At 36.8% G+C, this 12,869-nt stretch overlaps 1 protein-coding gene across 1 annotated transcript; it reads left to right on the top strand.

Moving 5' to 3' along the window:
• Window positions 1-6,719: 6,719 nt before the first annotated feature.
• On the top strand, window positions 6,720-11,284 carry LOC107601985 (gamma-glutamylcyclotransferase-like). The gene is made up of 4 exons (XM_016294362.1): window positions 6,720-7,359; window positions 8,310-8,455; window positions 8,555-8,687; window positions 10,706-11,284. The coding sequence occupies exons 1-4, from the start codon at window positions 7,138-7,140 to the stop codon at window positions 10,871-10,873; spliced, it is 669 nt and encodes a 222-aa protein (XP_016149848.1). The 5' UTR covers window positions 6,720-7,137; the 3' UTR covers window positions 10,874-11,284.
• The last annotated feature ends 1,585 nt before the right edge of the window (window positions 11,285-12,869 follow it).

Here is a 12,869-nt window from a genome sequence, read left to right as displayed (position 1 = left end):
CTCACACACACACACACACTCACACACACTAACACACTCACACTAACACACTCACACACACTAACACACACACACACACTCTCTCTCACACACACACACACTAACACACTCACACACACTAACACACTCACTCACACACACTAACACACTCACACTAACACACTCACACACACACACACACACACACTCTCTCTCTCACACACTCTCTCTCTCACACACTCTCTCTCTCACACACTCTCTCTCTCACACACTCTCTCTCTCACACACTCTCTCTCTCACACACTCTCTCTCTCACACACTCTCTCTCTCACACACTCTCTCTCTCACACACTCTCTCTCTCACACACTCTCTCTCTCACACACTCTCTCTCTCACACACTCTCTCTCTCACACACTCTCTCTCTCACACACTCTCTCTCTCACACACTCTCTCTCTCACACACTCTCTCTCTCACACACTCTCTCTCTCACACACTCTCTCTCTCACACACTCTCTCTCTCACACACTCTCTCTCTCACACACTCTCTCTCTCACACACTCTCTCTCTCACACACTCTCTCTCTCACACACTCTCTCTCTCACACACTCTCTCTCTCACACACTCTCTCTCTCACACACTCTCTCTCTCACACACTCTCTCTCTCACACACTCTCTCTCTCACACACTCTCTCTCTCACACACTCTCTCTCTCACACACTCTCTCTCTCACACACTCTCTCTCTCACACACTCTCTCTCTCACACACTCTCTCTCTCACACACTCTCTCTCTCACACACTCTCTCTCTCACACACTCTCTCTCTCACACACTCTCTCTCTCACACACTCTCTCTCTCACACACTCTCTCTCTCACACACTCTCTCTCTCACACACTCTCTCTCTCACACACTCTCTCTCTCACACACTCTCTCTCTCACACACTCTCTCTCTCACACACTCTCTCTCTCACACACTCTCTCTCTCACACACTCTCTCTCTCACACACTCTCTCTCTCACACACTCTCTCTCTCACACACTCTCTCTCTCACACACTCTCTCTCTCACACACTCTCTCTCTCACACACTCTCTCTCTCACACACTCTCTCTCTCACACACTCTCTCTCTCACACACTCTCTCTCTCACACACTCTCTCTCTCACACACTCTCTCTCTCACACACTCTCTCTCTCACACACTCTCTCTCTCACACACTCTCTCTCTCACACACTCTCTCTCTCACACACTCTCTCTCTCACACACTCTCTCTCTCACACACTCTCTCTCTCACACACTCTCTCTCTCACACACTCTCTCTCTCACACACTCTCTCTCTCACACACTCTCTCTCTCACACACTCTCTCTCTCACACACACACTCTCTCACACACACACACACTCTCTCTCACACTAACACTCTCACACACACTAACACTCTCACACACACTCACACTCACTCACACTCACACACACTAACACACACACTCTCTCTCACACACACACTAACACACACACACACACAAACACACTCTCACACACACACACACACAAACACACTAACACACACTCACACACACAAACACACTCTCACACACACACACTAACACACTCTCTCACACACACACACACTCAATCTCTCTGTAAAAATAATGAATTACCTGATGACACACAAAAAAAGAGGAAAATAAAAGTAATTTATATTAATACAAATAAAGTAACAACACCATTGTAAAAAGTAAATATTGACATTTGTTACTAAAAATAACTATTTATACTTGATCTGACTCTTAAAAAACATTTATTAATGTAATTTATTTGAGCTTGATTCAGTCCTATTAAATAAAAAATATGCTTCAATATAAAGAAATTTATTTAAAAGCTTTTTTTTTTGCTCGTTACATAAAAGGCATAAAACAAAATTAAAATCTTATGTTTTATAAGATGTCATCTTGCATGAACCAGAGTATGAACCAGAATATCTTTATGATACCTTTATGAAGGAAGAGGATTAAATTTAAGATGATTACACTTTTATTGAAAAGCCTGCACGATAATGAATATAATGTAAATACATTATCATCCTGGCAAAAATCTTTATAGATCAAGCTACATTTAATTTATGAAGAACACTTTTTATAGAGATATATATATAAGCTTTAAAAAGAGAAAAAAATATTAAGAATTTTTTGGATGATAATGAATTTAGCATAAAATACATACTGTAATCATCCTGGCAATTTTTTTTGTACATAGCTAAATTTCATTTATGAAAAACTAAGCTGTTTTTTTTTTTTTTAATAAAGTGGAGTTGTTTTTGATATTACTAAGATTTAAAAAGAGAAAAATCTATCAATTTGTTTAGAATTTTTGGAAAGTCTTGCAAATATCACATTGCATGTTTTGTTGTGTCGCTGTTGTCTTCAAGCTCTCCATCAAAGACTAGTTCAGAAAAGCGAACGTTCACGTGCAAACACGTAAAAGTCGAATCCTCTCACCTCCTCCATGCATCTGGCAGAGATACGGAAAACGCCAGACGTTCCCGAGTCCCACAGCATTAGACACACATGCCAGATTGAAATGTGGCGTGTGTGAAAATTGAAATGTAGCATCAGTGGATGCTCTGCAGTGAATGGGTGCCGTCAGAAAAAGAGTCCAAACAGCTGATAAAAATATCACAATAATCCACAAGTAATCCACAGCACTCCATCAGTTAATAACTTGTTTTTTGAGGTGAACTGTTTCTTTGACACTGTTACACAGATTGTGCATGCAAATCTGTCAGCTGGGTATCACATACAGTATATAACAGAAGTGGCCACAAAAGGGACAATCTGAAATGCTCAATAAATTGGTGTATTGCTGGATTCATGACTCTGTCCTGGTGGGAAAATAAACCGGATTTCTGTGCGAAACTACCCGTGACTGATCTTCACCTCAGAAACCACAAGAGAGACCCTGAAGTGAAGGGAGACATTAGTTATTTAGACATTAATTTTGCATGCATTTCTCAGATTTGGTGCCAATAAATCTAGTGACTAGTCCTTCATCTAAAAGAGCTCAATGCATAAACCTAGTACCTTCAGCCGGTCTTGCCATTAGTAAATTAAATATTAATTCACAAGAACAAAGTAACTGTTCACAGAAGCCACTCTAAAGAAAATAATTCAAGTTTAAAAGCCATGCATATCATTGCAAAACTGATCAAATCTGGTTTATATTCTGGTAATTCGTTTTGTCTAACACTGCCATCTATTGGCATTGCAACTCAGAGTGCATGTGCACATGATTATCATAATAATGAAGGAATTTCAGATTTTTCTTATATTTTTAACAAAAAACTGCACGCTTTAATGAGTATTTATTAACATTTGCTCAATTTTCCAGTGTGGATCAATAAAGCTGTGTTTATCTAATCATAAGAAGTGTTACAACCTTAAAGATATGCAATCATTTGACAAAAATACGAACAATCGGGCAATTATTAACAAAAGACTTCAATGAACAACGTTTGTTTACACATCACGTTTAATATGTCACTGAAAAATATTTGTTGTAGAAATTATTTTCAGAAATTAGTAGTAAATTTCACAATTAATTACAATGAAATGTCAAGTAACAGAACTAAACAAAGCATTTTCCTTTAAAACATAAACAACATTTTTAGATTTTTTTTTTTACAATGCAGTTCCTGTTAAATCACTACAAAATACATGTTTAGTAATCTTATTATCTGCATTCACATTTATATTTACCTGATATTTTTTTTTTTTTACAATGCAGTTCCTGTTAAATCACTACAAAATACATGTTTAGTAATCTTATTATCTGCATTCACATTTATATTTACCTGACATTTAATCATTCATCAAAACCCCTGTGAAGATTCAGTGTCTGTCTGTGATCTATATGAAGATGTGTGAATGAAGCACATTAACACGGACACATTCACACCTTAACAAATTCATGGGTTCAACCTCCAGAGTTATGCATCGCTTCACATCTCAACTAGTCTGTGCACTTTGAGACATTTGCATCTACTTTATCACTGCTTTATGTCCGTTTTTCTTAGGGATGCACTATATATCGGCCGCCATATCGGTATCATATAAATGTTAATTTTTCTGTTATCGGTATCGAACCGATAAAAAATTTTGGCCGATATCTTAAAGCCGATAAATAATGCATTATTTCCTGCAGAGATGCTTCAGATGCGCGCTGTTCGCCATGATGGTTTTTAATTGCTTGATTTTAGATTTTTTTTTTTACAATGCAGTTCCTGTTAAATCACTACAAAATACATGTTTAGTAATCTTATTATCTGCATTCACATTTATATTTACCTGACATTTAATCATTCATCAAAACCCCTGTGAAGATTCAGTGTCTGTCTGTGATCTATATGAAGATGTGTGAATGAAGCACATTAACACGGACACATTCACACCTTAACAAATTCATGGGTTCAACCTCCAGAGTTATGCATCGCTTCACATCTCAACTAGTCTGTGCACTTTGAGACATTTGCATCTACTTTATCACTGCTTTATGTCCGTTTTTCTTAGGGATGCACTATATATCGGCCGCCATATCGGTATCATATAAATGTTAATTTTTCTGTTATCGGTATCGAACCGATAAAAAATTTTGGCCGATATCTTAAAGCCGATAAATAATGCATTATTTCCTGCAGAGATGCTTCAGATGCGCGCTGTTCACCATGATGGTTTTTAATTGCTTGAAATATTATTGGAATCACTTCGAAAAGGAAAATACAGTGAACTGCATCATGTGCTGGGCATGTCCGTCATATTATAATGAGATCGTTAGCTACTGTAAAATAATGCTATGGAATCTATGTTCGCCCGTGCTTCAGCGCATTATTGCGTGAAGAGCGAATCCACAACGGAGCTACACCTTCATGACTAGCTTGTGCATTTACAGCCTTTTGTGCAATTGTACATTGTAATATTGTGTTTATTTTATGCATATAAATCTGATTTATCTCATATATATAGTAAAGCTTATAGAGCGTTAATAGAGCGCTTCAGTTTGCCGGTGATCTTAGCTCAGTGCACAACATTAATAACTATGATCGGGACTGACTGTCATATATATAACATTATAATGAGAACACTATTATAATAAAACTTTGTAAACGTTGCGGGAAGAGTGCATCCACAACAGAAGTTACACATTCTGACTAGCGCGTAACTTAGTTCAAGATCGCTTGTGCATTTGTGTCTTTTTGTGCATATATAAGTTTTAATTTTATGTTTATGTTGTATATAGATCTGATTCTCATAAAGCATAAAAGTGCATCAGTTTACTGGTGTTCATTCAGCTCTCAATCAGCAATGCTGCTATTTGAAACAGTGGTATTAGTTTTAAGATACTTCTTTTTCAAATATATTAATAATAACCACCACTTTTATTAGTATCTTATTATTTTCATCAACAATATGGTTTAATTAAAATAATTTCATTATTGTCGGTGCGGAGGTTATTTCCGTTTAATTTATCCATGGCACATGATTTTTGATAATTTCTTTTACATGTAAGTAATGCTGTCCAGTGATTTGTTTGCATTATTTAAGCATTATTTTATTTATTTGTAAGGCTGCTTTATGTTTGATTTATGTTGAAGTGTTTAATGCCTTTTAATGGTGAGACTTTTTTGGTAATCAGGCTCTCAAAAATTATATAAAAATTTTGATTTAGATTTATGGGCCAACATATCGGTTATCGGCTTTCATATATAAAGAATTATCGGTATCGGGCAAAATTTTCATATCGGTGCATCCTTAGTTTTTCTTTATGTAACCCTCATATGTTGTTTTCCATTTAACCTGGAAAGGATTTTCTTTTTCCTGAAAATGCTAGTTAATGTTGTCGCATTAGACGAAAACTTACTGACTTTGCTCACGCAGGGTAGAACAACTTACTAAAAAATTAATTATAATTTGTGTACTTTTTGGGATTTTTCCCCCACCTTATTACACTTGTCTAAAATGACCGGCCTACAAAATAATTGCTTATAAATCTCTCATTACACTATATTATTACCAAATCTTGGATTCAATCTTTTTATCAACTTTCATCTACTTATGCAAGTATTTAAACAATTAGCAACTTAATTAGAAGGATCAATAATCAGTATTGGTCGACCAAAGCAATAGGGCCGATTGTTCTAAAAAACAGGCAAAGATCAGGGCCGATTATATCCTGTCAATCAAAAGGGCGTCTCAGACAGCAACTTGATGTCAAATTTAGGCTAAAGTCCAGCTAAAGCAATAATAACGGGTCTGATGTCTCATAATCACTCAATCCACGTTGCAACTGAGAAAAAAAAAACAGCAAATAATACAGCTCGTGAACATCGGCTGAGAAATTTAGTATCGGTGCATTTCTAGTACATTATCAACATTTATGCATCATTGCTTCTTAAATCACATGGTTTTATTATTTGAGATTAATTATTTTTCATGTCAATTATATAATCAGCTAAAATGCAACAAAAAAAAGGACATAAACTGAAACCCAAAAGTAGAGGACATAAAGAAAACCAGTCTTTTGCAAAATCAACAGTCACTGGCATTTACAGTGAAGCCAGTGTAATATACAATCTTGCTTATGCAATGCTTTTAGCATTTTAACATCATTACAGTCAGTGCATAAATTACTTCGACTAGTATTAAAAGTTAGTCATCTAGTTTTTTTCTACAAGACTGATCACAAATCAGTTACATAAAAACTTGGTCTAATTTGAATCTGAAAAGCAAGACAGATTACCACTTGGCTAACTGCTAATTAGTCAAACTAGTTCTTAAGACACGAGTCTTGTTTATGCAACTGGCCCCAGGGCACTTTCTGTTGTTCGGATGCATTTCAAGTTCCCATTATAAACGTCTTAATATATTGGACACCTGCATTATTTTAGAGGTGGATTTTCACTGCTTAAAGGTTATTCCTGCTGCTTCCACTAGAGGAACAGTTGGGAAAGTTCTTGCTAGCCGTTGGGATCAGATGAATGCAGGCGGCCGTTTGGCACACAATAGATTTGCATGAGAATGGAGTGCTGCTGAAAGCTCTGGTAACAGAGGTGTTTTCCATCTCATTCACTCTGCCTCTGAGCCCCGCTGACCTGATTCCACGCAAATATGTCCCTCTTCCATTTCCTCACCCTGTCCCTACTCCTCCTCTTCCTCTTCCTCATCCTCGTCCTCCTTGTCCCTCTGCCCTCTGAAGACTCGATGGACAACAGCACCGACCACCAGAACGGATCCACCTTCCTGTACTTCGCTTATGGCAGTAACCTGCTGAAGGAGCGACTGCAGCTGAAGAACCCGTCAGCCTCCATCTACTGCGTGGCCAAACTCAAGGTATCTATCTATCCGTCTATATATCGATCTATCCATTCATCCATCCGACCATTCATCATCCATCTATCTGTATTTTCATCCATCTATCTATCCATCTATCAGACTGTTTAACTATATCTATCTATCCATCCATTTTTTAATTCATATTTTTTAGTCATCCATCCATCTGTCCGACAGTTTATCCATCCATCCAACTGTTTATCCTTCTGTCCATCATCCATCCGTCTAACTATCCGACTGTTCATCCATCCATCCAACTGTTTATCCATCCGTCCATCCATCCATCTGACTGTTTATCCATCCTTCCATCATCCATCCATCCAACTATCCGACTGTTCATCCATCCATCCAACTGTTTATCCATCCATCCGACTGTTCATCCATCCATCATCCATCCGACTGTTCATCCATCCATCCATCCATCCAACTGTTTCTTCTTCTGTCCATCATCCATCCATCTAACTATCCGACTGTTCATCCATCCATCTGACTGTTTATCCATCCTTCCATCATCCATCCAACTATCCAACTGTTTATCCATTTGTCCATCCAACTGACTGTTTATCAATCCATCCAACTGTTTATCCATCCGTCTGTCTATCCGAATGTTTATCTATTTGTCCATCCATCTGTCCATTTATCCATCTATCAGACTGTTTAACTATATTTATCTATCCATCCATCTATCTGTCTATTCATCTATCCATCCATCTTTTTATCAATCTATCTATCTAACTGACTCGTCATCCTCTCAAGGACTATAAACTGGTCTTCGGGAACCATAAAGGACTGGCGAGTCAGCGCTGGCATGGCGGTGTTGCGACCATCGAGCACTGCCCATATCCATCTATCAGACTGTTTAACTATATTTATCTATCCATCCATCTATCTGTCTATTCATCTATCCATCCATCTTTTTATCAATCTAACTGACTCGTCATCCTCTCAAGGACTATAAACTGGTCTTCGGGAACCATAAAGGACTAGCGAGTCAGCGCTGGCATGGCGGTGTTGCGACCATCGAGCACTGCCCGGGGGACGACGTGTGGGGCGTCGTGTGGAGGATGAACATGTCGGACCTCGAGTCCCTGGACAGGTAGGAGCTTTCGGACCCACAACAGTCAGAGATCTTCATGTAGAAGTGTTGCTTAGGGACCGATGGAGCTCCTCACATGTGCTGGATGTTCCTCTGCAGGCAGGAGAATGTGAAAGTGGGCACCTACACTCCAGTGGAGATGAACGTCTTCACCAGCGACCAAGACCTCAGCTGTCGGACGTATATCATGAACAGCTGCATTTATGCGCCACCGTCGCCGCAGTATCTACAGGTACAGTCTCCTGCGTGCTATAACAAGTCACAAAATACGGCTTTTATCAGGACTTTAGCTTCGTTTACATCAGAGGTTCTCAACACTTTCAAAAGGGCCTCAAGATTACTTAAAATGATTTTAAATGAGACAAAACAAGCATAAGACGACTAAAAATTAAGATATTTCTTATTTTAATTCAACCCTTCAACAAGAAGAACCTGGATTCTCACAAATGAGGGGATGTATAAGGATTCGTAATTTAAAAAGTGTGATTTCTAGAGCTGGAAAAGTCATGGAAATTAATCAAATCTATTTTTTTCCTTCATTTTATAAATATACATTATTCTAGTTATTTTTACTTACAATTTCTACTAAATGAAATATTTTAGAGCTTGGCATAAATACAACTCAAAAGCAGTTTCATAAGATGTCATATGATAGTTTTGCATGAGGAACAAACTGAAAATTAAATGGTTATTCATTAATAAGCACTTCCTCCATTGGGTTGTTAACTGCTTTGGCTGAATCACTGATTCAGTGAGTTGAACTCTGATCGCTTTGATTTGTGAACGAATCATTCAGACTGATTTTGATTCACACTGATTTATTGAAAGATCCGACACAATTACTGCATGAACATTTCTGAATTAAGAGGAGATTTAGATAACAAATGAACCCGATTCGGTTTTCTCAGCATGTATTGTGTGTCCAATTACAGCAGCAACAACAGAAACACGTGCTTCTCTAAACGGAGTAATCTGATATCATGCTCTAAACCGAATGAGTTTGTTATTTTGTGCTGCTGGCGAAAGGACAATGCTGAGGTGTTTTTTCTGGTGTTTGCTCTGGCCAGCTTTGTATGAGACAATAGAGCACCGCCAGCAACTGCTACAACAAAAACGCATCAAACCGAAGCAATATGCACTATAATTTTCATAATACAAGGGTCTCTGGGATAAAATAACATTTAAGTATTTATCCATCTATACTGGACATGTCACTTTTAGCACAAATGAGGCAACTAGCACATGTGCTTGTTATGGCTTTATGAATAAATCTCTGTACTGTCCTAAACATTTACATGCAAACATTTTGTTCTTGTCACATGCACATTAAACAATTAGTACTGTAAAACATGTCAAATTTAGTTTGACACTGCAGGAGCACGTTTTCACGAAAAATTATGCTGATTACAGGGTTTCTGCAAATTTATGACTCATAAATGATGCTCTCCCTCAGTATTTTTGTCTCGTTTTTCAGAGCAAATGTCTAAAAATTTAAGAAATGTATTAAAATGAAAAATAAAAATCATATTTCATTGAGAAAACAGGTTTTCATTCCCCATTGGTAGATATTTGTTCTTCTTTTAAGCATAAACTCATTTAATTTTGTTCAGTTTCTCAAAAAAACAAGAATTTATATATTAATTTTCCATCTCCAGTATTATGTGTCTTGGTTTAAAGATGTTTAGATATTTGAACTGGAAAACAAGATAAAAACACTGAGGTTTTTTTTGCAGTGCATGCAACATTTAATGCCACAACTTTATGAATTTAAGAAATTCTGCTCTGGTTTAAGACCTTTTCAGGCCTTCATTTGTGGAAAGGCGAATTAAGACTTTATAATCCAGAGTTTCTGTGAAAAAGTTGAAAGAAATGGTGTCAGGACCCACGATTATCCTGAATGCATTCATTTACATTTTAACCTAAAATCTACATTTAATTTGCACTTGCTTTTTATTCCTCTTCTGTAAATGAAAAATGCATATGTCATTTTGCATTTACAGAAGAGGAAGAAAAGCTCATTTTTAGCTAAAAATCTACAACCGTAAAAAATAATCTGCACAAAAACACCACATTGTTCACGTCTCATGACGAATCTTCCTGTTCTTGGCCAGAATAAACTGCATTTTATGATGACGCTCAAAAGTCTGTCAACGCAAGACTAGATTCCTGCGGAAGGTGTGTCCTCTAGAGCTCAAATGATAGAAATATCTAAAAGATGCCAGCAGAAATGAAGTACCTTCTGTGTCTCAGGTTATTGTGATGGGCGCGGAGCAGAACGGGCTTCCGGAGGACTATCAGGACAAACTTCGGTCTATTGAAACCAACAAATACGAGGGACCTCTGCCTGTGATGGAAGAACTGGAGAAAGCTTTGAAAAAATCCAAAGAGAGGACAGAAGTGATTCAATCTGATGATTAGCATCATAAATGCTGTCTATGTGCACACTTATCTGTAGTCTACAGAATGTACACCACAGCACAACGCTAGTAGACAGGTCCGTTCTGTTTTTAACACAGACGAGGGGAAGAATGTGCAGTGTTTGTAACATCTAGCAAAACAGTTGCATAAAGTATTGCCAGCATTCATTGTGTTGTGTTCTGCTCGTGTTATTTTCACTTCTGACTGCGGTAAAAACAACCTCCATTTTTAAGAGTTTATGCCAAAATGTAATCGAATAAGATTAGATCTGATTCAACCCATCATATTTTAGAGATAGGACCGGGATTTGAACAATATTTCTATTCTCTTTTGATTTGAATGGAAGTTAAGAGTTATGTATGTCCCATTCAATTCAGAAAACTGTCATGTCCAAGTTGTTGCTTGGAAAAGTGCAATGGAAAACTGCGCACATTTAATAGATGTGTGGAGTAAGAACATATAAGCAAAATGTAATCGAATAAGATTAGATCTGATTCAACCCATCATATTTTAGAGATAGGACCGGGATTTGAACAATATTTCTATTCTCTTTTGATTTGAATGGAAGTTAAGAGTTATGTATGTCCCATTCAATTCAGAAAACTGTCATGTCCAAGTTGTTGCTTGGAAAAGTGCAATGGAAAACCAATTTTCCAACCTGAAAATGCATAATTCCACCAGTGTCTGGTTGATTTAAAGCAAAGATTCACCCAAAAATGAACCTGAATAAATGAACAGTTTACGGTAGCCATTGACTTCCATAGTATTTCTTTCCATTTCGGCCACATCTGCAGTCAGTCACCTGAGAAGTTAAAGTGAATACGCTAGAAAACTGTGCACATTTAATAGATGTGTGGAGTAAGAACATATAAGCGAGCAGAAGTGTTTCAAACATACGAACACAGTTCAGCTTCAGTTAGTCTCATAAAACTAGCGAGCTGAGCCAGTAGTAGTGCTGACAGTTGAACCGATTCAATCGAGTGAGTCATTTACACTGAAACCGCTCCGATTGATTCAAATTCGTGACTTCGATGATTCAGTTCAAGCGATTCACTAGCAAAAACCGGATCAAAAGAGCCATTGATTTTCGAATTTCAACATCGCTTGTAATGATTTTAAAAAGCACGTATAGTGATGGGTGAAACGAATTAGTTAAAACATCGCTTCGCAAAATTATTCACTGTTTCGAAGCGCTCCAATCGGATCAAGTACAGCGCATCATTTGACTTCAAATCGCATATCGCGAATCATTTTATTAAAGGGGTCATATGATGTTGCTAAAAAGTATTTGGTTTAAAGAAATGTGTTTATGCATATATATATATATATATATATATATATACACACACATACATATTAAATAGTAGAAAATATCAAACCATTAAGGCAGTACAGTTATAAAAAGAAAAAGAAACTTTACACACAAAATTACCCATTATAGTTAAAAGTGTATGAATATAGAGATGCAGTTTTGACTGCTTTAGGATTAACAGAACTTTGGTTAGTTTCCATGTACTTGTCTAGATCTTTGAATAAAAAAAAAAAAAAAAGAGGTTTATAGCCGGATTTTTGTTTATGTAGGCCTATGTTAAATTTAGCTTGCAGGAAACACAAATTAAGTTATATTTTCTATATTCTCTTTTGAGTAGTGAAACAATCCAAAGAAAACATCTTTAAAACAGAAAGAAAATTCATTTTTAAAATGAGATCGGATGAACATTAAAAAAATCGGACCAAAATGTCTCTCACTGTCAAACAAGTGAATGAACCTTCCTCAGAAGAGTGACAAATATAGCAACTCACTTCAGTGTCTGACTTATATTACAATTACGTCCATGAGCTTTTGGATTGTAACGTTATTTAAATGTTAAATTTTTTTTTTTTACAACATTCTAACGTTATCACCTAAAATATAACATGTGAATGTTTTTTTTAATGTTTTTAATATTAAATATTTTTTAATATTGAATGTTTTTTTGTTTTTTTTTAGTATTCT

The sequence above is a fragment of the Sinocyclocheilus grahami genome, unplaced genomic scaffold (assembly GCF_001515645.1).
Source record: "Sinocyclocheilus grahami isolate Dianchi unplaced genomic scaffold, SAMN03320097.WGS_v1.1 scaffold316.1, whole genome shotgun sequence".
In the NCBI taxonomy this organism is placed as follows: Eukaryota; Metazoa; Chordata; class Actinopteri; order Cypriniformes; family Cyprinidae; genus Sinocyclocheilus; species Sinocyclocheilus grahami.
Note: the sequence above shows the minus strand (reverse complement) of the source record. Positions and strands in the feature narration are given on the sequence as shown.